The sequence below is a fragment of the Cydia splendana genome, chromosome 21 (assembly GCF_910591565.1).
Source record: "Cydia splendana chromosome 21, ilCydSple1.2, whole genome shotgun sequence".
NCBI lineage: Eukaryota > Metazoa > Arthropoda > Insecta > Lepidoptera > Tortricidae > Cydia > Cydia splendana.
The window spans coordinates 5190549-5217345 of NC_085980.1; the positions used below are offsets into that span (position 1 = coordinate 5190549).

Here is a 26797-nt window from a genome sequence, read left to right on the forward strand (position 1 = left end):
CACGACTGATTTAAAAACCGATTATTTTATTTTACCGATTGGCATTGCACATCCCTGGTTGAACGTGTCACGTCAGCCGGTTTGACATGTCGATCGTTTGTATCTTTCTGTAAGAGTCTAATTTAACTAAATATCTCTATAAATTCGCGTGAAAATGCTGACAAAATTCGAGACAAAGTCGGCCAGGGTTAAAGGCATATCATTTCATGCTAAACGACCATGGGTTTTGGCCAGTTTGCACAATGGGGTGATTCAGCTGTGGGATTATCGTATGTGTACATTGCTGGAGAAATTTGATGAACACGATGGTCCTGTACGTGGCATTTGCTTCCACATTCAACAGCCCCTATTTGTGTCCGGAGGAGATGACTATAAAATCAAGGTAAGGTCTTTTAATGCCGACAGGAAGTGTCTGATATTGGATGAATATCTACAACATGTTTTTTGATGCAGTGCATTGCGACTGTTTTCGGTGACACAGACTTTAGAAGATTTTATTATGTTCAAGTTCCTGGACTATATTCAGCAATTACATTAAAAAATGTTAAATCATTTTGGCAACAGTTAAGAATGTTCCCATATGAATATAAGGATGAAATGTAAACTTTATAGGCCACATCAGTGTTGCCTTATCTTAACCTGAATAATAATTATCAGTAATTTAACATTTTAACTCTTTGGTATATTTTGTGAAATCAATATTTTAGGTGGTATTCTCTAACAAGGACATACTTTTTAGGGTTCCGTAGCAAAATGGCAAAAAACGGAACCCTTATGGATTCGTCATGTCTGTCTGTCTGTCCGTCCGTCCGTATGTCACAGCCATTTTTTTCCGAAACTATAAGAACTATACTGTTGAAACTTGGTAAGTAGATGTATTCTGTGAACTGCATTAAGATTTTTACACAAAAATAGAAAACAAAAAAACAATAAATTTTGGAGGTTCCCCATACTTAGAACAACTGAAACTCAAAAATTTTTTTTTCATCAATCCCATACATGTGGGATAGGTCATATTGAGGTCTCTAATATAATTTTTTTCTAAACTGAATAGTTGGCACGAGAGACACTTCCAAAGTGGTAAAATGTGTCCCCCCCCCCCCCCCTGTAACTTCTAAAATAAGAGAATGATTAAGGTTGACTGGTAGAGAATGCCTTATGGCATTAAGTCCGCCTTTTGTACTATAAGATTTTTCTTTTGTGCAATAAAGATTAAATAAATAAAAACTAAAAAAAATATATGCTGTACATTACCATGCAAACTTCCACCGAAAATTGGTTTGAACGAGATCTAGAACGTAGTTTTTTTTTAATACATCATAAATCGTAAACCGCAAATTTATTATGTTACTTGCTGCTACGGAACCCTTCATGGGCGAGTTCGACTTGCACTTGGCCACTTTTTATTGAATACTTAACTCATTTAAAATAACTTTCATTTTGTATATATTGTTCTATGTACAATACGTTGCTGAATTTATTCTGTGGAAGGAAAGTTAGAGCTTCTCTTTTCAACATCATCCTGTCTCTTATCATAAATTAAATCAGGAAGTGTGACAAGTGCTTAACTAAGTCTTATGTAACCATCATGACACTTTTATTTATAATTTTATTATTTAATTTCAATTATTTTCAATTAATTTTATTCACTTTCTTTTTTGGTAACCTTTTCTTGATTCAGGATATTGAGGAGAACTATCACTTACCATTTTACCTATTCCAAGCAATGAATATTTTAAACCCGTACTGAATAAAAAAATCAAATAAAATGAAATAAAATAAAATAAAAATAAAATAGCCTTTATTTACAGAACAAAGAACAGTTGCACATTATCCCTCTATTATCTCCCATCTTTTGTATTCTTTGTATGCTTGCCCTTCGGCAAAGGCCTCAAAATGAAGGAAAACAAATACCAAAAATAAAAAACTGATCTATAAAGAATACCATACATATTTAGTAATAATAAATAGAATTACTTAGAAATATTCTTTCATGTCATAAATCTGAAGTGACAAATTGAATTCACCATTCATGACTTTTTATTTCTAATAAGATACCATTGCATTTGTATTTTTTTTTATGTGTTTAAATATGCCATTATTCGTCAATCCTAAAATACTGATTTACCCGTTCAGGTGTGGAACTACAAGCAAAGGCGCTGCCTTTTCACGCTGTTGGGACATTTGGACTACATCCGCACCACATGCTTCCACCACGAGTATCCATGGATCCTTAGTGCCTCTGATGACCAGGTAAGTTAGAAAAAAGTTTAAACATTTAATACATTTGTCCCTGCCCCTAGGATCAGCATACTGTAATTAGAAACTCCTTAACCTCTTACTCGTACAACCTTGCATTATCACTAGTTATTAGGCCGCAGATTGAACGCACGCGATCGGTGGCAACTGACGCCGACCGCCGCCGCCGCCGCTGTCGTCCAGAACATATTGCCGGGTACTGAGCGACTCGATCAAAATATATAAAGTTGAATAAATCGTCGCGCTGCCAGTCGCGTGTGTCCAATCCGCGACTAAAGCCAGAATCCAAAATAAAGTTGTTAATAAATAAAAAATATTTGTACTTTTTCTTATTGTTTGCACCTATTCCCAACAGACAATCAGAATATGGAACTGGCAGTCCCGCCAATGCATCAGCGTCCTCACCGGACACAACCACTACGTGATGTGCGCGCAGTTCCACCCGACAGACGACCTGATCGTGTCCGCGTCTCTGGACCAGTCCGTCCGTGTGTGGGACTTCAGCGGGCTACGGAAGAAGAATGTGGCTCCGGGGCCGGCTGGTTTGGCTGAGCATCTTAGGAATCCACAGGCCACTGATCTGTTTGGACAAGTAAGTTCTCTCTAATGTGTTGCTAGGCCAGTCTGTCCATGTACACAACTACGTCACATGCGCTGTTCCACCCGACACCTGATCGTGTCCGCGTCTCTGGACCAGTCCGTCCGTGTGTGGGATTTCAGCGAGCTTTGGAAGAACAATGGGGCTCCAGGGCCGGCTGGTTTGGCTGAGCATCTTAGGAATCCACAGGCGACGGACCTGTTTGGACAAATAAGTTCTCTCTAATGTGTTGCTAGGCCAGTCTGTCCATCTACACAACTACGTCAGGTCAGTTATCCGACAGATGATCTGACGTCTGCATCTCTGGACCAGTCTGTCCGTGTGTGGGACTTCAGCGGGCTACGGAAGAAGAATGGGGCTCCAGGGCGCAGGGGTTGGCAGCATCTTAGGAATCCGCAGGCGACAGATTTGTTTGGACAGGTTCAATAACACCTTTATTATTATCACAGAATAAATAATAGTACTACCGTACAGAAAGGACACTTCCTACAAAACCACAGTTTGACAGCGATTCAGGGACGAATCATGCTATCCCTTTCTAATGTATGGCACTATCCCTTTCGGCTGTTTAGGGTTGTCAAAATTCAAGTCATTATCTGATCTGTGGTCGTGCACGCAAAAGGACGTCAAGCCGAATGGAGCCGAGTTTGCCCGAAGGCAGAAGTGTCTCCCCACTGTTACATACAGGGCGTTTTAACCCTTAGCCAAGTTCGACGAAATTAGGAAGGAGAACTATAAATTAATATAAATGACTTGTCTTGTAGCAAAGAATTTGAAGAACAAAAAATTCAAAATTCTAGTACCTTCGCAAAAACCACCGTGAGTATGTGTGCATTATTTTTCGGTCGGTCAGTTCTATTCGGTCACACACTATAATAAACAAATACATACCTACAAATACCCAATTAGTTAACTAATTTCCCGGGTTTTTTTTCAGGCCAAGAAAGCTGTAAGTGCCTACATGAATTATAATTAAATGCTCTTGTTAATCATACTTGCGTTTTTTTTTAACTGATAAAACATATTGAAGTAGCCTGCTATAATATGTAAAAAAAAAACATATTAGTTACTTCTATGTAGATGCCATAATTCGAATTTAGGTTGCTGGTACCGTACTGTAAAATGAGATCACTTATTTTACCTAATATACCACTTCTAGGCTTCTTTTCGCTCATGTAAAATGTGTTAGAATTTTTGCTGCGCAGTCTCGCAAAAACGGCTGAATGGATTTTAATGAAGTTTGGCACACAGCACACAGAAAGGTTACATAAATAAAATGAAAAACATCAAATTATTTTCATCTCCTAAGGGGGTTGAAATCTGTAAAATTAAGAGGAAGGGTTGTCACTCGTCAATTTAAATAGTTCTCGAATAAATTTGCAATGTAAATAAACTATATCCTATTGTTTCAGGCTGACGCAGTAGTGAAGCATGTGTTAGAAGGGCACGACCGCGGCGTCAACTGGGCAGCGTTCCATCCCACTCTACCGCTCATAGTGTCCGCCGCTGACGACCGACTAGTGAAACTGTGGCGTATGAACGATGCCAAGGTAAAGTGGACTTTAACATTATGTTATTAAGATTGATATTGTTACTCTAAGTTTAAAAGCTGTACTAGTCAACTGGGCAGCGTTCCATCCCACTCTACCGCTCATAGTGTCCGCCGCTGACGATCGCCTAGTGAAACTGTGGCGTATGGACGATGCCAAGGTAAAGTGGACTTAAAGTGTATGTGTCTAAGGTTGAGAGTCAACTGGGCAGCGTTCCATCCCACTCTAAAATTCATTGCATCCGCTTTCGATGATCTTCTTGTTAAACTGTGGCTTTTTTGAATAACCCCAGGCTGTAGTCCCTCGAGAAAACCTCGTGTCAAAAACGTGTGTCGTGTGAATGTGTCTAAAATTTCATTTGTTGACATAAAACATTTTTTTTACAGGCGTGGGAAGTGGACACGTGCCGCGGGCACTACAACAACGTCTCGTGCGTGTTGTTCCACGCCCGGCACGAGCTGATACTGTCCAACAGCGAGGACAAGTTCATACGTGTCTGGGACATGACCAAGAGGACGTGTCTGCACTCGTTCAGACGCGAACATGAACGGTAACCACATTTATATACGCGTTCAAACTTGTTCTGTATAGTTGCAGCGAGTTAGATGGAGAGAGACAGAGTTACCTCCGTGACTCTTAACTAGACACGTGCCGCGGGCACTACAACAACGTGTCCTGCGTGTTGTTCCACGCCCGGCACGAGCTGATCCTGTCCAACAGCGAGGACAAGTTCATACGTGTCTGGGACATGACCAAGAGGACGTGTTTGCACTCGTTCAGGCGCGAACATGAACGGTAACCACATTCATATACGCGTTCAACGGTCGGCAACGCGCATGTAACACCTCTGGAGTTGCAGGCGTCCAGAGGCCACGGGGACGCTTACCATCAGGCGGGCCGTATGCTTGTTTGCCACCGATGTAGTATTAAAAAAAACAATGTTGGACACTTTAAGAGAGGGACCACTTGGCGAGCGATTTAGCTTTTATTTAACTTGCCTTGTTAGTATGTGTACCTTTATGTTCCATTGTCATCCGACTTACATATGTATGGAAATTTTCAGCTCAATTGGAAATCGGGAAGTGGGTCGAATTTAGCTTCCAAGATTTGATCCACACTAACATACATAGTATGTATGTACATAGTATGTATGTTAGTGTGGATCAAATCTTGGAAGCTAAATTCGACCCACTTCCCGATTTCCAATTGAGCTGAAAATTTCCATACATATGTAAGTCGGATGACAATGGAACATTATGGTACCATCGAGCTGATCTGATGATAGAGACAGGAGGTGGCCATAGGAACTCTGTGATGAAACAACGCAACCTAATACTGTTTAGGGATTTTAGAACCGAGTATTAGCCGTCTGTGGTAAGAAAAGTACAGTCAGCGATAAAAGCTTGCACCAAAAATGAATTTATTGCCAAAAACTTATTTAAATTCTAACGTTCATCATATAATAATGGGTATCTATTGTTTCCCAAATAGTTTTAAGTCATAATGTATTGTTTGTCCGAATTTTCTTTAGTCATAATTGGTTTTTCTCAAAAACGCGTAACATTTCAGGATTGCCATAAAACAAACCAAACCTAACCTAACCTTACCTGTCTATACAATAACCTTACGAAAATCCTGAAAAGTTAAAGGTTTCAGTTTTATGACTAACGATAATATGACAAACATTACATTATGACTTAAAACTTTATGGGAAACAAAGGGACCCCTATAATAATATATTATTGTTTTAGTTACTGGGTGCTAGCCGCGCACCCAACCCTGAACCTGTTCGCGGCGGGCCACGACGCCGGCATGATCCTGTTCAAGCTGCAGAGAGAGCGGCCCGCGTACGCCGTGCATAACAACCTGCTCTTCTATATTAAAGACAGGTTAGTACTCTGTTTTTGGCCATCTGTCGACTGCATCATCAAATTTAGAAACAGATTTGTATATTTAAGTAGAAAAGAAAAAAGTTTGATCACTTTTTGCCAAATATCTGGGAGACCGAGCTTTGCTCGGAAACCATATAAAAACTCAAAACTGTGCGTTTTTCCAGAGATAAGACCTAGCTAGATCGATTTGTCGCCCCCCCCAAATCCAGCAAATTTCATCGAAATCGTTGGAGCCGTTTCCGGGATCTCCGATATATACAAATATACAAGAATTGCTCGTTTAGAGGTATAAGATTCAGCCCGGCACCGAGATTATCCATAGTTTAACTTACAATCAAATTTAATAATGCAATTCTCAATGTAATTGTAAATTCCACCTTGCATGACACTACACGATATTCTACTTTAGGTGGGTCTCAAATTGTGTAGGTGGGTCTCAAATTGTAAATTCCACCTTACACGACACTACACGATATTCTACTTTAGGTGGTTCTCAAATTAAGCTCGTGACAATTTACAGGCAAATTCGCAAGTTGGACATGCAGACCAACCGTGATTCCCCTGTCATGCAGATCAAGGGAAGTGGCAGAAATCAACCCTACAGGTAAGATATTGCTGGAATTAAGAAATCAGTAATAAAAAAATAATTTAAGTTTATTAAAGACTGTATTTTCTTTTTTTGAACGCCACAGACGGCAATTGACGTCAACGCAAAATCGTGACAACGACGCCAAAGACGGCATTTCAACGTCGATCGTTTTTTGATGAAATTACTGAAAAACACCCCACTTTTAGGTTGGCATTATATATTCACAAAACTAAATGTTACCCCCGTGGCGTCAGTGGCACGCTAAATGGATGCGCCGTTTGGCGTTCAAAAGTTTAAAAGAGTTATATTCATCGAGACGATTCAATGTGGTGGTTAAGCTTAACGTGGTTCGTTTATCACAGACTAGACTTCATCTGCGTGGCATAATGATGATGATTGATGAAGATTCATAACTACTACCCTATGTCCTTCTCCGGGCCTTAAACTATCCACATACCTAATTTCATTTTAATCTGTTCAGCGTTTTAAGCGCGAAGAAGTAACAAACAGAGCTACTTTCAAATTTATAATATTAGTAGAGATATCCAATGGCCACCTTGGGTCTTCATCATCAGACCAACCTGATGACATCGTATACCAAATTTCAGATTAACGGGATACCAGCAAGTTTGTTAACCTTTTGAACGCCACAGACGGCAATTGACGTCAACGCAAAATCGTGACAACGATGCCAAAGACATTTGACGTCGATCGTTTTTTGATGAAAATCTACTGAAAAACACCGCAAATGGATGCGTCGTTTGGCTTTGGCGTTCAAAAGGTTAAAATGTACGTCATTTTCGCTCACATAATTTTCTAAATTTGTTAATGTCATCGTCATTAATTAAAATGTTAGGGAAGGTCTTCTAAGACTATTTTCTCGAAGTAGCACGAGATATTCCTCAAGGCAGTATTTTAGGGCCTCTTTTATTCCTATTTATTTATTTATTTAAAATTTAAATCAGGCAACAAGGCCCATATTACAAATACCTTACAGACTAACATACATATATATATATATATTATAAACTTAAAGACTAAACACTATTTATGCGACAAAACGGCGTGGCTCCGTTGAATCGGCTGTTCTTGTGTCGGATTCGGCAGTTTGCCCCGGAATCTCCGAAACACGACACCTTTCGGCCAGAAGTCGGAGCACTCGATGGTCTCTTGCAGCGGTCGCGGCACGCGCACCACAAAAGAGTTGAAGTGCACGTAGTGGCGCGATCGAAGCTGGAGCACCCTCAACGAGTAACCGGTCTTCTGGTGTACGTACTCCACCACTTCAGCAGCCGTGGCGGTGTAGTGCAGGCGCGACACATATAGCGCCTTACTCGATGTAGCAACCCGCAAGCCAGAGTTAGCCGGTTCGGCGGTACCACACTGAGTCTTACGAGGCGCCGTGCGCGCCTTCTTCTTCCTTGATACCAGTGTGAAATCCTCCTCATCCACACCGGCAACAGGGAGCTTCTCCTATGTCAATGAGTTACCAAATATTATTGAGGAATTATGTGTAATGTTTGCCGACGATGCAACAATCTTATTTTCTGGTGAAACAATAGACTATACTTTTTGCACAAGTATTAGTAACACTGTAAAGACAGTCGTCAGTTGGTTAAAATCAATAAACTTAAAAGTAAATTTAACAAAAACTAAACTTATGCAGTTCAGGAACTGTAAACAATTTCCGACAAATTTAAATGTGATGGAGTCAGGCACTTTGTTAGAAGAAGTAGACAACATAAGTTTTTTAGGTTTAACAATAGATCCTCACTTGACCTGGAAACATCATATAGAGAAGATTAATAGCAAAATTTCCAGTCAATGTTACGCATTATCTATATTATCCGAAACGTGTTCTGAAGATGTTGTTATTAGTGCGTACTACGCAAACATATATTCTCTATTGACGTATGGTGTCATATACTGGGGTAACTCCGTAGACGTGCAGTCAACATTTATTGTGCAAAAGAGGTGCATAAGAACTATCTATCGTATGAACTACAGACAATCACTGAGAAATGTTTTCAAGGACAAAGGTATTCTAACTTTAACTGGCATATATATATACGAACTCTGTAAATTTCTTAAGAGCAACAAGAATTATTTTACAACATTAGCTTCCCTCCGCGACAACCTTCGCTCTCAATATAAGTATAACTTGAAACTGCCTCTAGTCAATAATAAAACTTACGATAAAAGCACATATATTACTGCCATTCGCGTCTTTAATCAGCTTCCAGATGAATTAAAAATGCTAGATGACATAGAGTTTTTGCGTAGTTTAAAAAAATGGTTTATAAAGAATGAATTCTATTCTCTCAAGGATTTATTTGAATTATATTCTTCATGAATCATGATACTGTCTACTCAGTATAGATAGATATAGAATTGAATAGAATAATATTTATTTGAAAAAATCTTGTTAATAATAAATATCAATATCAATAATTCATATATGCTATGTATGTGTATAATAGTTATGTGTTTCTTAGTTTTAAGTTAGTTATAAGTGTCCATTGTATACCCGAGTTGGGTTACCGTTGAAACTCACATGTACTACATAACACCTCTGTAACACGGTTGTACAATAAAGAACTATCTATCTATCTATTGTAGCTGTCTTCCCTGATTCATTAAAAAAATATGGTTGTCTGTAAAGTCGGTTTACGGACAATAATTTTGCGTGATAACGTCATAAGAAAACATTACGTAACGTTACCATGGAGATCTGTCCACAAGGTTACCATGGAGATCCGTCCACAACGTGACACTTTTTCGTGCATGCTACCGGTGTTCATCAATTTATAAGACGTTATCACGTCAAAACCGTCCTATATACGATTTCCAAGCGCCCGTTTTTTATCTTTTAAATTTTTTCCAGCATGTCACTAAACCACGCAGAATGGTGCGTCCTTGTAAACTGGAGGATCGGCGAGAGCAGCTCGTACGAGCTGTACGCCGGCCGCGAGGGCGGCGAGACGGCCGAGCCGCTGCGCGCGCCCGCCGCGCACGCCGTGTGGGTCGCCAGGAACCGCTTCGCTGCCCTGGATAAGAACCACCAGGTTAGAAGCATATTGGGGGTCCATGCTGCCACAATCCGGTTTCCGCGATCGAGATTTTCATTAGATGGCAGCACCGTGACGAGAGGTCTTTTAGACAGCTGCTGTCAACATCCACCAATAAAAAAAAACCTTTTTAAACAAGATTGGTGGATTATGACAGCTAGACCTTTCGCCACGGTGCTGTCATCTAGTGAAAAACTCGATCGCGGAAACCCTCATTTGACAGAAATATCACGGTCCACAACATACTCAGTGGATGAGCTATAGACAGGAACTGCCAGGCCCCATAGACAACATGCCAATCGCATGCTCCGAACGAAACTCAACTTTCACTGTCACACTAATATGTCACACTAAGCGATTCGATGGCGAAACGCAAGCGATTGTCACCTTGGCTGGGCCGCTAGAGTAGAGTCTTAAGTTGTGACCTCCTTGGCTACTCTAATATACCTGAGAAGCAGTTCATACGAGTTGTACGCCGGTCTCACGCCGTGTGGGTCGCTAGGAACCGGTTCGCTGCCTTAGACAAGAACCACCAGGTTAGAAGCATAGGCACAGAATAAATAATAGTACTAGGTACAGAAGGTTCACTCTCTAACAAAACGCGTCCCCCGACGGGGTGCCTTTTGTTTCACATAAAGTTTTAAGTCGTAAAGTATTGTTTGTCATATTATTATTAGTCATAAAACTGAAACCGTTAACTTTTCAGGATTTTCGTAAAGTTATCCTATAGATAGATGAGGTTAGGTTTGTTTTATAGCAATCCTGAAAAGTTACGCGTTTCTGAACCAAACAAATTATAACAAACGAAAATGCGGACAAACAATACATTGTGACTTTAAACTTTTTGGGAAACAATAGAGACCCGTCTCACGACAGATATGACCGCAAGGTGGCGCAGCGCGAGCAGGCGTTCCATAGCGGTGAGCGGTAACTACTACTGCTGGACACCAAAACTGGTGTGGGCCGCGTGTACTTGTAGCGACGCCACAAAATTGCGGAGTGAGACACGCCTGGCATAGGGCTTAGGGGTCAATGCTGACACGATTTGTTAGAAATATCACGTTCTACAACATAGGGCTTGTGCACAAATCACGCGAGGTTCGATGGGGGGGGAGGGGGTTTGTGTCACGGTCACGAAAAAATCACGACACATGTTGGGGGACGGCATATAAGGAGACCTCACGTGTATTTTTCGACAATGCACTACTAACTAAGAAAAAATATCTAGCACATGAGTAGATACGTGGTCCTTCGACTCGGATGCTAATTTAACGCCTATGTATTTTTACAGCTCGTCATAAAGAACCTGAAGAACGAGGTGTCCAAAAAGATCTCCACACCAACTTGTGAGGAAATCATGTATGCTGGTACGGGGATGTTGCTACTTCGCGAACCGGACTGCGTTCAGTTGTTGGATGTACAGCAGAAACGGACCATCGCCACGGTAAGGCCAATTAGGAAGTAGAATAGAAAATAGGGTATTTGACTACTAGTCAAATCAGTTTCTTTTTTCGAACTGTCAAAACGATTTTGCTACAATGGATTTATATGAAACACTAGCATGTGACGTCACAATCAAATTACCTACTCTTTATAGTTTTATACGGGTTTTAAAATAGAAATTGTGTCTAAAAATAATTGCTGTCTACATTTATCTATTAATCTTCTGGTACTTTATTTAAATGCAGTCAAATTACCTTTTTTTTGGTTATTCAAATTGTTGCCGTTCCATATTGGGATACCCTCCTCCAATTGAGGGGGGACTTAAATCTTCTCGAGGCAGAGGTGTAGGGTTGGAGCCGGTGTAGCTTTATTTGACGTTCATAAGCGCATCGTAATATGCCTACTTGAATAATAAACTATCTTTATCAAAACAATGTTTGACAACGAAAAGTAATTTGTGTCTTTCTGGGTGGTATTCTATCTGTCCAATATCTTTGTCCAATGTGTATTACATTTTGCTTTAATGAGAGAATGAGACGCAATGACATTGGATAAAAAATTGGACAGGTGGAATACCTTCCTTAATCGAATCGGTTTGTTTTTTGAACTGCACTTTTTCCATTTTCTAGGTGAAAGTGTCCAAATGCCGCTACGCCATTTGGAACTCTGACATGTCCCTCGTCGCCTTACTGGGCAAGCACACCGTCACCATCTGCACCAGAAAGCTGGAACAGCTGTGTTCCGTGACAGAAGGGGCTAGAGTCAAGTCCGGAGCCTTCGATGACAGCACTCCACAGCCGGTGTTTATATACACCACTACCAACCATATCAAGTACTGCTGCAGAGATGGGTGAGTGTTTAATGAAGATATAACAAAATCAATAGTAGATTGTCAACCAAGGGATGAAATGGTGCCTTTCACCCGAGTTAAACACTCTACTTTTCATTTCGAATATGAGGAAAGTAAAATACATGTGCATAAATAAAACACGGCTAAGTTCAGTATAGTATTTCTTAAGGGTGCAATTTAGGTAAAAATATCGTTATTCAAACGGGGGGTTATTTATCAGAATGGAAATTGTAAATACAAATCCATTTAAAACCAAAATTTTAAGTGCTTATCGTAAAAAAAATAAAAAAAACGTGCGTAGAAAGTACAGTGCTCTAGAGCACAAACATATCATTTTCTGCACACTTCTTAGAACAACAACGACCCACTTTCGTTTCGTTGTGGGGGCGGCACAGGAGCCCCTTGTTCATTTGCACGAAGTCATTGTCAAGGTTAAGTGTTATATACATTTAGGCCACATTTTCTGATTAGAGCAGATTTATTGCATACATAAGGTTGTAAAACTCCTTGAAGTCTTTAGAAATATGTTTTATTTGAGCGTTTCTTTTATTTTTTGCCATTTTATATATTGTGTTATTTATAGTCAGGATCGCGAGCCCTTTTCATCCTTATACGTAGGTTGCCCTGAAAGTTTCGGGAATTGGAAAAAATACGCGTTTAAATGAAATAAAAGTACTTTTATTGTTTTTCAAAGTATTCTCCTTTGTGTTTAATGCACTTTTTCATTCTCTGAAACCAGTTTTCAAAACAGTTATTGAACTCTGAACTGGGGGTTGACGAAATGGCCATTTTATAAGCGTGGACTGCTTCTTCCGCGGTCTGAAAACGCTGACCACGCAACCGATTCTTTATTTTCGGGAAAGTAAAAAAATCGTTGGGACTTAGGTCGGGGCTGTACGGAGGATGGTCCAGTAATTCGACTTTTTCGCCCTTCAGATAGTTGTTTGTTTTCTGAGCAGTATGAGGGCTGGCATTATCATGGTGTAGTATAATACGGCGGTTAGGGTTATTTTTTCGCAGTTCAGCAAAAACAATCGGTAAACAAACGCCTATATACCAATCGGCATTGACAGTTCTTCGATCTTCAAGAGCAATAGTCGCCACGTGACCCGATTTGGAGACAAACGTGGCTACCATTTTTTTGATCGTGCTGCGAGAACGAACAACTTTTGTTGGCTTCGGCTCGTCTTCGTAAACCCATACTCGAGATTGGTTTTTGGATTCAGGCTCATATGCGTAAATCCATGACTCGTCACCTGACACAATACTAAAAACGGCAGTTGAGCTTCCTCCATTAAATCTTTTTAGGGTTTTGTGGCACCAATTGACACGGACCGTTTTCTGGTCGTCAGATAACAAGTGAGGAATCCACCGGGAAAACAACTTCCGCACGCCCAACTCTTGCTGTAAAATAACTTGTACCTGACTCATTCCAATGCCTAAAGTCTCCTGAATTTCCCGATATGTAACATGCCTATCTTCTTTTATCAGTTGGCGAACAACATCGATGTTTTGATCGGTAACGGCAGTTTTCGGTCGACCCTCACGTACGTCATCCGCAAGAGACACACGGCCACGTTGAAATTCCGAATACCACCTGTATATTGTCGTCTTCGAAGGTGCTTCACTACTAAAAGCAATAGTCAATCGGTCTCCACATTGTTGTTGTGTTAATCCACTTTTAAAGTCATAATAAATCATTGCTCTAAAACTTTCGCGGGACAGCTCCATTTTCACCAGCGACTCAACGACTTTAAAAAACAATTGAAAATAGAACATTGTTTTTTTTTTCTAAGTGGCCAGTGTTTTCGAATAATGAGACTATGCTTGTAACAAAGAGGTATAACACATGTCAAATATACGTTCCTAAGTATGCAATTCCCGAAACTTTCAGGGCAACCTACGTAGGAGAAAAAAGTGTCCTAAAATTTCCATACATTTTTCAAACTTTCGTTTTTGTTACCGCCATACAAAGTGTATGGGGAAACGGTAACACAATAGGAAAAAAAACTTTGGGACATTTTTTTATCCCATTAGGATCGAAAAAGCTCGTGATTCTGAGTAGAAATAACCCAAAAGTGGCAAAAAAGGTCACAATATATATAAAAATGGCAAAAAATAAAAGAAACGCTCATTTATGATATCTTTTTTGCAGTGACTATGGCATCATTCGCACTTTGGACGTGCCAGTTTACGCCGTGAAGGTGCTAGCTTCCGAGTCTGGTGCTAGAGTCGTCTGCCTCGACCGTGAGGCCAGGCCCAAGGTGCTGAACATCGACCCTACAGAATACAGGTCAGTTTACATGGTATACATGGGAATCATCACAGAATAAATAATGGCTTCCCTATCCCTTTCGGCTATTTAGGGTTGTCAAAATTCAAGTGATTATCTTATCTGTGGTCGCGCACGCAAAAGGAAGTAAAGTGGTGCCAACCCTAATAATTGCTCGGAGTAATGCTGAGCCGAACGGAGCCGAGTTTGACCGAAGTGAGGAGTGTCTCCCCACTGACTGCATGGATAAAAGAAAAGTCCGGCTTGAAGCGTGTTTTACTTTGTATCACGGAGCACCTTAATAACTAGACGGAGCACATAAGACAATCAAGGCTACAAAACATAAGTACAACCGTACAATTTCGTATAGGAGAGCGAATTCTATTTCAGTTACGCTTACGAGAATACTGGAGCGCTTAATGCGTGGTACCCGCATCATCATCATCATCATCATAACATTCATAACTTAAGAGCTTTGCTCTTGTCGGTGGAGTAATCGCCAATCATTTCTTTCTTGTGCCAGTCTTTTAATTTCTTCATACGACGCATTATTTTTTATTTGGCTGAGATAAGTAATTCTAGGTCTCCATTCTTCTCTTGTTTTTTCAATCCTGCCTTCTAGGATGTTTTGGAAAATATATATAGTATAATAAATAGTTGTCATGCCGTATAAGGTGTCCTACCATCATGTCTCTCCTATTTCTTATTGCATTTAACAAGCATCGCTTTTCTCCTATCATACTCAGGACCTCTCCATGGTAGCCGCGACTTGCCCTAAAGTTTTCAGATGAATAAGGGCTCAATTAGACGGTGCGAGAACTCGCATGCGAATTCCATTACATTGCGTAATTTAATCGGTCGGCTGAATTGTTGTAACCTCAATAGTCCGCAATATAACTGAAATCGCATTCGTGTTCGCGCGCCGTCTAAATGAGCCCTAAATATGTTTTCAGTCATAAACGTACATCAAGTCGCTGATAATCGTTGGTCCCTATCTGTCATTTTGGCTTTTGAGTTTATTAGAAAGATACAGAACTTGCTTTTGCCCGCGACTTCGTCTGCGTGGAATTAGTGACAGCAGCTAAAGTAGGTATAGCGCCTGGATAATGCTAATAGCAATCATTCAATTCGCGCATTGCTTACTTCGATTACTAGGCAATGCATTAACTCTTTCAATTCCACCCCCCTTTGCACTATCTTCAGGGATGATTTCCGACATAAAAACTATCCTATGTCCTTCCCCAGGACTCAAACTATCTCTATACCAAATTTTAACTAAATCGGTTCAGCGGCTTAAGCGTGAAGAGGTAACAGAAAGACAGACAGACACACTTTCGCCTTTATAACATTAGCATGGATTTAACAGATTGCTAAGTTTTTTGAATAATTTCCTGTCTCTTTCCTGAATAAAGTCCTATTTCCAGGTTCAAGTTGGCGCTGGTCACGCGCCAGTACGACCAGGTGTTGCACATGGTGCGCACCGCCAAGCTCGTGGGACAGAGCATCATCGCCTATCTACAAGAGAAAGGTACTCACCAGACATAGAAGTTTTTGTGGCATAAATGAGTGTTTGAGAAAATGAAACATCGATAAATTTGCTATCGGTAAGTCTGTGACAGATTAATAATTAAAAGATGGAACTTCTACTCGCTGTAAATTACCGACAAATTTTAAGAACGCAACTCAATTACAAACTAGTACATAATTTCTTTATTACTATATAAAGAAAATGAGTTATAATTTGTCGCCCTATTCAATATAACTTAGGGTGGTATTCCACCTATCCAATTTCTTTGTCCAATTTGTCCTTGCGTCTCACATTTTGCTTTAATGAGAGAGTGAAACGACATTGGACAAAGAAATTGGACAGGAGGAATATCAATTAACCCTCATGTAGGGTAAGACCAAGAAAAGTCTGCAGAAATTTTGATAGTCCACACAGTGCAAGTGTTATTTATACGTCATAAGATTGAGTTTAAAATAAGACTGGCACTGCGTGTGCTGTCAAAATCGCTGCAGACTTTTCTTGGTCTAACTCTACATATTAATGTTAAACTAACAAAATAATGTATATTCTAGGTTATCCCGAAGTAGCCCTCCACTTCGTGAAAGACGCCCGGACGAGGTTGTCTCTGGCCCTACAGTGCGGCAACATCGAAGTAGCCTTAGAAGCAGCCAAGAGTTTGGATGAGAAGTCTTCGTGGGACAAGCTCGCTGAGGCGGCCTTGCAGACTGGGAACCACCAGGTAAACCTTTAAATTCGACTTTAAATAATAGACAATAAGATTCAGAATCAAGGTGGGTCAGGTGAGAGAATCATGAGGTGACACACTAAATACGACCTTATGGATTGCGTAATTAGGTTCAAAGTCTAGTAGGCTTTCTTTGTGGTAACACCGAGGTAGCTTTAGAGGCAGCCAAGAGTATGGATGAGAAATCTTCATGGGACAAGCTTGCTGAGGCGGCCTTGCAGACTGGGAACCATCAGGTAATCCGTTAAATTCTACTTTAAATAATACATAATAAGATTTTAAAATCAAGGTGGGTCAGGAGGTGAGAGAATCATGAGGTGACACACTAAGTATGACCTTATGAAGTGCTTAATAAGGTTCAAAGTCTAGTTGGCTTTGTTTGTGGTAACACCGAGGTAGCTTTAGAGGCAGCCAAGAGTTTGGATGAGAAATCTTCATGGGACAAGCTTGCTGAGGCTGCCTTGCAGACTGGGAGCCATCAGGTAATCCGTTAAATTCGACTTTAATTACTACACAATAAGATTCAAAATCAAGGTGGGTCAGGAGGTGAGACAATCATGAAGTGACACACTAAATACGACCTTATGAAATGCGTAATTAGGTTCAAAGTCTAGTTGACTTGCTTTGTGGCAACATCTAGGTAGCGCTAGAAGAAGAGTTTGGAACTTCGTGGGATAAGCTGGCTGAGGTCGCGTTGCAGACTTGGAACCATCAAATAATATACTAAATACAACCTTATATGTATTATTATTATATTATTATCTCCGTTACAAACTCTCGGGTTTTTAAGCCCGGTCATTTATAAGGCGTGCGTTTATTATTATTATTATTATATAATTATAGGCGAGCAGCTATTTAGCTGATGAGCCTATGTCACACAGTGTCCAGTACTATATAGTTAGTTTGTAAAGTCATATCACATCACTAAGTAACATCGTCTATCTTATTGTTTAAAAGCCACTTGTCCAATCTGTTTTTAAACACATTGACCGAAGGAGCAGTCACAACACTATCCGGTAAACGGTTCCAAGCCGCCACGACACGGTTGGACAAGGAATGATATGCAGCTTTAGTAGTAGTGGGAGTGCGAACAATTCTTAGGCTGTGACCTCGGGTCTCGCGGCTGATAGTTCTCATATTGATTAATTCGTGAATGTCAGGGAGGTTGTAATAGTGGGTAACAATCTTAAAACACTCGATGAGGTCTCCTCTCGCTCTCCTGGCTTTGAGTGTGGGCAGTTTTAGTACTTTTAGCCTTTCTTCATAAGGTAGGCGTTTCAGCTTAAAAGGAATCTTGGTGGCTCTTCGCTGCGCATTCTCTAGAAGGTATTGTCTTTGACAAAATAAGGATTCCATACTTGGAAAGCATATTCAAGCAAGGGGCGGACATATGTTTTGTAAATTTTGATAAAAACTTCAACAGATATGCATTGAAATGAGCGTTTTATAACATACAAGAACGAATTTGCCTTTTTGACTATGTTATTTATGTGCTCACCCCACTTCAGGTTATTTGTAACTGTCACACCGAGATCCTTTTGAGACGTCACCGCTGCAATTGGAGTGTTTCCTATCATGTATTGGACCATAGGATTTTTTTTACCGAGGTGCAGGACTGCGCATTTGTTAACATTCATTTTCAATATCCACTGCGAGGTCCACTCCGTTAACCGATCCAAGTCAGCTTGCAGCTGGTCCGAAGAAAAGCAAAGAACTTGCCATCATCTGCGAAAAAGCACGACTCTGACTCTATTAGTGCTATTAAGTCAGTCACAAATATTCCAAACAGAGTTGGAGAGAGGACAGATCCTTGAGGTACTACACTCAGCACGTTTAGTGGTCGAGACAGGCAGTCACCGACTCGCACACTGAAGGTTCTGTCTGACAGGTACCCTTCTATCCATTTTAGTAACTTTCCACGGATTCCAAAATGATCTAGTTTCAAAAGTAGTCTCTGATGAGGAACTTTGTCGAATGCACGTTCAAAATCTAAATATATAATATCTACCGGGAGGTTATGTAGCATGATATGGTCCAATTTTGGTGGCTTTAGAGGCGAGATAATTAGGTAATTTTAGGTAAATAAGTAAAATGTATAATTACTGTTTTAGCTTTACATCTATTATCGTTATATTTCTCCCCAACATAGGTACATAAATAAACTGACGTAATATTTTCATCCCGACAGATCGTCGAGATGTGCTACCAACGCACGAAGAACTTCGACAAACTATCCTTCCTGTACCTCATCACCGGCAACCTGGAGAAGCTTCGCAAGATGATGAAGATCGCAGAGATCCGTAAAGACACCTCCGCGCAGTTCCAAGGGGCGCTGTTATTGGGAGATGCTGCTGAGAGAGTCAGGCTTCTCAAGGGCGCTGGCCAGGTATATAATATTTTTTGTCTCAGAACGAGTGGGGAGATACTCCTTATTTCGGGGAAACTCGGCACCTTTCGGCTCAGCATTGCTCCGAGCAATTATTAGGGTTGACACAACTTGAAGTCCCTTTGCATGTACGACCGCAGATAAGATAATGACTTGGCAAGAACTTACAAAACCCATAACAGTGACGTTCCGGAAAGGACAATTTAGGACATGTTTTTATAGTTTAGAATGATTCTTCGGCTAGCTTTATTTTTTAAATCTTTACAGTTTTTGTTCATTCTTAAGTCGACCTCCTGAATATTAAGATCAAATTTTCATTACTATTTTATACTTCCCCTCTAGCCATAGTCTGTATCTTTAGGTATTTAAAAAAAGTAAACAAACAATTTGTAAATTTTCGGGTAGTTATAACATTTATTGGTTAACAAACCAAATACAAAACCGCCTGGATCGGTCACTGAACGGCCTGACTTTAACCTACATTATTTGATCATGTAACGTTTTCATCTACCCTCAACTGTCTTAAGGAGCCATTTGAGGGCAGATTTTGTTTTACTTTTATTTTAATACCTAAAGATACAGAGTATAGCTAACTAACTGCAAAATTCTAACTTATTATTATTTTCCCCAGCTGTCCCTAGCCTACCTGACGGCAGCCAATCACAAGCTGGACGAGGAGGCGGAAGCCCTGAAGGCGCAGCTCGAGGCGGCGGGCGCTCCGGTGCCGGAAGTGAAGCTACAGAAGAAGGTGCTCCGCCCTCCGCTTCCGGTGCAGAACTCGCAGCCCAACTGGCCTCTACTCGCAGTCTCCAAGTAAGCATCAAGTTTCTGTTCTTTCTCTTTAAGGGGATACATTGGTGGTCATTTTTTCATACAAAAAACGTTTTGACATTTTCTTCTCTAGATTTTGGCCCTAGATGAATATTTTTGAAGTGAAAACTTCTTTAGCGGCGCTATGCACTTTTTGTAATGGGAAAAAAATGTTAAACTCGCGACAGCGTAAGACGTAAGGGGCTATTCATAAATTACGTCATTTCAAATTAGGGGAAGGGGGGTCTGGACATCGGATGACGTAGGAGGAAACGGGGTCATTCGAAGCATGATTTTTGGATAATTTTAGGGGAGAGGGGTCAAAAATCGTCAAAAATCGATGACGTAATGTATGGACAGCCCCTAAGACGCTTCGTAAGGCGGACACGTGACCTGATCGAAAAACTGTTACAATGTCATTGAGTTTTCACTTTTTTTATATGTGTTCAACATTGCTAGTATCTGTGTCTGTGTTTTTGATATTCTTGTTTTTATAAGAACTAGGTTACTTCAATTCAAATAGCCCTAAAAATGGCCAAATAAATTCGCCGTAAACAGACTCATAGCATACCAAAATCGGCAACAATAAACGCAAAAATCAAAATGCCAGACACAGATAATTTCTTTGTCCTTCTGTTTCCAAAATTTGCGCACGACTAGTAACGACAACTTTAAGTGTTCTTGGCGTTGAAAAGGTTAACGACGCTCCTATACTAATGCGGTGCTATGCGACGTAAGCGCCATAAGGTACTTTTACCCGTGGAACGTCACATACAAGAATGGCTATGGCTACTTTAGTAAATTGTCGTGTGTTCCTCCGTAGCATCATAACTACTGAGCTAATTTTTAAAACAGAGTTATGGTCTGTCAAGCCATTTCCGTCAGTAGAAAAAACGCGGAAAATTTAAAAAATATAGGCGTAAATGGTTTGATCTCCCATGGAAAATTTTAATTTCGCGCCTTTTTCTACTGACAAAGTTGTTTGACATACTATATCAATCATTTCATTTTAAGCCAAGGTGACAAAGGTTTATTTTTAACTGACTTGAAAAAATGTATAGGTTTTACATTAATCAAACCGCAGTTGGTCACAGAATAAATAATAGTACTAGGTACAGAAGACTCACTCTAACAAAACGCGTCTGTTAAGATCAGGACAGATATGGCTGTTAGGTGGCGACAGCGCCACGCGCGGCTTATGGCTAGCCACCAAAATTGGTGTGGAACGGATGTACTTGTAGCTACCTGTAGCAATGCGACGAAATCGCGGAGAGCCACGCCTGGTTTGGTAAAAGTTTTTAAACTTTGCTCGTCGTGTACAGGTCCCTGTTTGAAGTCGCGAGCGCAGCACGCGCTAGCGGCCTGGACACCGGCGTGGGCGCTGTTGGTGACGAGCCTCTGGAGGCTGCTGGTGCTTGGAACGATGACGAGGATGTACTTCAAGAAAACAAGGTACAATACTATTGTATTGTTCGAATCTCGGAGGTTATAACCAAACGGAGTAGCCATTAACAGGCGTTCCGTTCTGTCGAAAATAGGCGGTCAATAGGGAGTATTACTGCAATGTTCTGCCGCCAGAGTGCAGCACTAATTTGTTTAGTAAACCATATCAACTTATACATACTAGGCCTTAAACAGTTTTTTTGACAAGTTTTCAGTATGACATTGATGCACCATGGCGGTTTGTTTACAGGTGGCCTACGGCGAAACGCGAGAATCGAAATTTCTTTATCTGCCTCTCTATCAATCGAATAAGCAAGAGTGATAGAGAGGCAGAAACCGAACTTTCGATTGTCGTGAAAACGGTAGGCCATGTGATTGACCTAGCGACGCATGATGTGTCAATGTCATTGATGATGTCAATGAGGTTTGTTTACTGAAGTGCTAGTGGTGCCACCTACGCAGAGCTTTGCCTAATATTCCCTATTGTCATACACATTGTTTGGACTGACATTTAGCCCCCCTGTCACACTTACGTACGAATTTACAAGTCCAACAGAGTGACAACACGTCGAACGCGACACGCGGTAGGCCCGCTGTATAATTTTCCTGCTAATGTTATACAATATTATAGGAGGCCGGTGAAGGTGACGAAGAACCAATGGAAGATGCTTGCGATGATGGAGGCTGGGACGTAGGCGACGAGGACTTGGACCTGCCCGAGGAGCTGGCACCTGTTTCTGGTAAAAACAACACTTGTTTTATAGAGTCTGTGCGGAAAGAGAAGAGTTGTGGAATGGCCAATACATTCCTCGACTCTTCTCTTTCCGCACAGACTTTATCACTATCATAAGCTTTCCAAAGTAACAGCCATAAAATACTAAAGACTTATGAGCAAGAAGGTGTCAATTTGTCATTGTCAAATTTTTAAATTCCTCGCCAAAGCGATGACACTTGACGTACACCTACTTTCCTTCAAACTAGGGTGTCCATTTCGTCAGGTGACAAGTAAAAGTCACTAATTACTGTAAACAAAATTAAACAAAAATCGACCTTCTTCTAGTACTAATATGGTTCACTATGGCTATGAACTTGTGGTGGTAATTAGTGAGTTTTGCTTGTCACCTGACAATTTGTATCCAGTGGTTATTAATTATAACGATATTATTAAGTGTAATTAATTAGATGGCGAAGTTAATTGCTTGATGCTCGTATCTCGCACATTGAATTATATTTAGGTTAGGTTTATTTTAAATTTCTGTTGTATTTTCCTTCTTTCTTCTTCTTCCATCGACACTTCGGTTCTTGACCTTCGTTCAAAATGTCATTTCTGATCTTATAACCATGGTCAGACAGAACTAATGTTTTTTTTTTGTGTAGCGGATATCGACGGCGGCGACGACACGCCAGCGTATTTCGTGGCCCCGACCCGGGGCTCGAGCGTGGCCCTGTCGGCCAAACTCAAGACCGCACACGACCACGTCGCTACTGGACAGTTCGAGATCGCTTTCAGGTAATTTAAGTCTCAGTGGCCACGTTTTGTTTCACCTTTATTTAAACACACTTCTAATTAGAGCTTTCGGTTGATCTTATACATAGAGTTTGAGTCTTAGCGGAGATTTAATTTTATAGTATTAACATTGCATCTAATACATGTCACAGTCTGATTTTATCTGAGCAATTGAGGTGCTAGTGTCAGGCACAAACCATAGCGGCACCAGGGAAGAACAATTCCGTGTAAATTAAAAATTATACGGGCATAAATTGATTTTTGCAAAATAAATGTTTAACCGTTACTTTATTTAAAGTAAGAAGTGATACATCAGAGCCATCAGGGGGTCCTTGTCCATTACTGAAGCCATCACCTTAGTGATTTATCCATTCCAAAAAAATCTTGTCCAGTTTCGGTTAAGTTCTTTTATTCGTAAAGTGCGTGCACATTGATGGCGTTATTTATAAACGCGTTACTGGCCTGAATTAGCTATGAATCGTTTGTCTTTATTTGTCATATTGGCTTATGTATTTGTAAGAAATGGATAAAACAAGAGTTGAAGAAAAAAAAAAAGTTGTATGAATAAGAGGGAAATTAAATAAACTTATTTTCTTCCTCAGGCTTCTAAACGAGCAAGTGGGCGTGGTGAACTTCGAGCCGTACCTAGAAACGTTCCTAGCCATGTACAGCAGCGCGCGACTTACATTCGGAGCGCTCCCGTCCACGCCGCCGCTCGTCGCCAACTTGCACAGAAACTGGCAGGAGGCTAGTGGCAAAGATTTACTGCCAATAGTCAGTAAGTACCTAATTACCTATACACCATAAAGCTTGGTTAGTTAAATTGGTGCCGTGACCAGGATTAATTAATTTAATTTGATTGTAGTGACTGGCTTTTTTTCTAATTTACTAATTTCGATTGGGTGAATACACTTTAGTGTTACTCGTTGCCATGGTTACGCTACCCTGGACAATTCTTAAAATGATTTTACCATGAGTATTTGGTATTACCAAACATACATTTTTTCGTAAACAAGTTTTAAGGCATGAGCTCATGAAGCTCATGGAGCCAGAACAACAACACAAAAAAGTTGATCCACCCGATTGGCCACTCAACAATGAGACTTCTATTGGCTTGTTTCTTTCTGCCTTACTATGGAGTGGCCAATTACTATGTAGTGGCCAATAACTATAGCAGTCACCCTACTTAGGTATAATGCTGTCCTGCTAAGCCGAAAAGCGCTATCTCAAGAGAAAATTAATTGCTAACTTATACTTTAGTTTCTATAACTGAGAATTCCATTTTCAAAATCATTTGATTTTGAGATAGCGTCGGCTTAGGAGGGCAGAATGGGTAGGGCATTTAATATTTCGTTGCATTTTTACATTTTTTATTTCTTTTCCAGCTGCAAAACTCAACGACCTTGTCACCCAACTGCAACAATGCTACCAACTTACAACCGCCGGCAAGTTCACCGAGGCCACAGAGAAATTACAACGCGTCGTGCAACGCGTGCCGCTGTTACACGTAGAGGGGAAAGCGGAGCTTGCCGAGGCGCAACAACTACTGGCTATTTGTAGGGAATATCTGTTGGGGCTGCAGATGGAGACGGCTAGAAAAGGTGAGGTTTCATTTTTTGGTGGCCCATAAGGGGTAAAAGTCTACGAGGGGTTCTTATGGACGTCGTTTAGCAGCCTGTGACCATCATCATCATATTAGACCTTTATCGCCCACTGCTGAGCATAGGCCTCTCTTCTCATTTTTTTTTCATCATTACAAGCGGAACTCCTTATTTAATAAGTGAAATTAGAAAAGGAGTTCCGCTTGTAATATTAGTTGTAGTTTGTTATGCAATAGGCCCCTGGTCACCCAAATGCTACCGGATGGATCAACTATTTCTTGTTGTTATTCCAAGGGACAATATTAGCACAGTTTATTAGAACAACTGTTGTACCACCTTCTACTTACATGCTTAGTCGATGGATATAATTGCCACAGTTTCTGTAGTTTTATGGCGTATTCGCTAAACATTTATCTGTTATTCTTATTTCAATCGGCCAATCACATTAAGTCAATTACGCCAAGTTGATAAAATTGATAGAATGATCGCTCTTAAACAATTGAAGTTTGATTAATTAAGTTTTCATTTAACTTTATGTTATAGTATGTAATAATTTGGACACTAAAATGTTTAATTTTGTACAGATTATATGTCATGTAAGTACTGAAAAACGATTTATGGATGGTTTAACCTGATACTTAGTAAATTGTTAAACGAAATTAGCAATGTTTGTTTTTGTTCATGTTTTGTTTGTTGATTTTCTTTCTTTTTTGTGATTAATTACGTAATTTTAATATCAAGTCTGACCCTAATTTTATTTCGTGTTAACCATATTTTATGATATTTACAAACCTCGACAGTTTAATCCTTGGGATTCGAATGTTTAAAATACCTCCACGTTATTTTTCTTTGGCAAATGTATACAACTTTTTTGTACATATTATTCTTATTCTAAATATTTTCGCAGCAATGCCCAAAAACACACTCGAAGAGCAGAAGCGGACCTGCGAAATGGCCGCTTACTTCACGCACTGCAAGCTCCAGCCCGTTCACCAGATCCTGACTTTAAGAACTGCCCTGAACATGTTCTTCAAGCTTAAGAACTACAGGACCGCTGCGTCCTTCGCCAGGAGACTACTGGAACTTGGACCTAGGCCCGAAGTTGCGCAACAGGTAAACAATCTGATGAAAATATATATATATATATATTAGCCTATATACGTCCCACTGCTGGGCACAGGCCTCCTCTCAAGCATGAGAGGGTTTGGGCTATAGTCCCTACCCTGACACAATGCGGGTGGGGACTTCACATACACCTTTGAATTTCTTCACGGATGTATGCAGGTTTCCTCACGATGTTTTCCTTCACCGAAAAGCTAGTGGTAAATATCCAATGATATTCCATACATAAGTTTCCAAAAACTCATTGGTACGAACCAGGATTTGAACCCCCTCCAGATTGAAAGTCGGAAGTCAGATTTACTCGGCCACCACCGCTAAAAGTCTTCATCTGATGAAAAGTGACGAGTAAAATAAATCATGCGGCTTATCTTACTCGGGGCGTTCGAGACTTAATTCTGGTTTAGACGCTTAGAAACAAAGCTTACTTCGGGTTTTCGAGATGTATTTGTAGACTCAGACTCTTAAAAATGACTTAATTGGATTGTGTATATTCGTTTTATAAGCCCCTATTTTGACTTGGCAGCTGTGACATGAGTTTTGACACTTGATTCACTTGAATGCCACGTAGGCTCAAGAACAGGTGTACCCCCGCATACGCACCAATCTGGAAGACATACTGCGATTCTGTACTGAGAAGTCAAGAAGGGCCTTGAAATACGCCTCTTAATGTTTTTAAATATTTTAAATGTGATCTCCATGTAACTAAAGGAAAATATCCCGTTAGTAACCTATTTCAAAAACCTCTCCTATTTTACAGGCAAGAAAAATCCTCCAAGCCTGCGAAAAGACGCCAACCGATGAACACCAATTACTATACGATGAGCACAATCCCTTCACTATTTGCGGCATAAGTTACAAACCGATATACCGCGGCAAGCCGGAGGAAAAATGTTCCCTCTGCGCCGCTTCTTACCTCCCAGAGCACAAAGGAAAACTCTGCCCCGTCTGCGGTGTCGCCGAAATTGGAAAAGATGTCCTCGGACTTAGAATCTGTCCCCTTCAGTTTACTAGATAATGCGTATTCCGTTTTGCATATGTATATTATTGTAAGGATATAGAATAAAAGTATTATTATTATATTGGAGTGTTTTTATTAAAGTAATATAACAGTTTTGTGAAGTTTATTTTAACTGTGTAACATCAACATATTTTTTC

General features: G+C 40.3%; 1 protein-coding gene across 2 annotated transcripts; it reads left to right on the forward strand.

Annotated features, from left to right (window-relative positions):
* The first annotated feature begins 51 nt into the window (after window positions 1-51).
* LOC134801274 (coatomer subunit alpha) lies at window positions 52-26717 on the forward strand. Of its 2 annotated transcripts, XM_063773812.1 has the most exons (23): window positions 52-382; window positions 2137-2253; window positions 2615-2851; window positions 4270-4407; window positions 4794-4805; window positions 5051-5202; window positions 6159-6296; window positions 6820-6903; window positions 9773-9953; window positions 11248-11400; window positions 12029-12249; window positions 14405-14542; window positions 15946-16049; window positions 16601-16767; window positions 18962-19159; window positions 19791-19972; window positions 21292-21421; window positions 22044-22152; window positions 22790-22922; window positions 23522-23697; window positions 24305-24520; window positions 25428-25633; window positions 26400-26717. In XM_063773812.1, exons 1-23 carry the CDS (start codon window positions 155-157, stop codon window positions 26655-26657), a joined length of 3678 nt encoding a protein of 1225 aa, XP_063629882.1. In that variant the 5' UTR covers window positions 52-154; the 3' UTR covers window positions 26658-26717. The 2 variants fall into 2 exon arrangements, with proteins under 2 accessions (XP_063629882.1, XP_063629883.1); XM_063773813.1 differs by lacking the exon at window positions 5051-5202 and having other exon boundaries at window positions 4794-4957.
* The last annotated feature ends 80 nt before the right edge of the window (window positions 26718-26797 follow it).

Bases quoted from the DNA above. Each gene is read 5' to 3' on its own strand.
- LOC134801274 (XM_063773813.1), top strand. From the start codon at position 155: ATGCTGACAAAATTCGAGACAAAGTCGGCCAGGGTTAAAGGCATATCA. The intron at 4,408-4,793 runs GTAAAGTGGACT...TTTTTTTTACAG, and splicing joins GGCGTATGAACGATGCCAAG to GCGTGGGAAGTGGACACGTG. The intron at 16,768-18,961 runs GTAAACCTTTAA...TCATCCCGACAG, and splicing joins TGCAGACTGGGAACCACCAG to ATCGTCGAGATGTGCTACCA.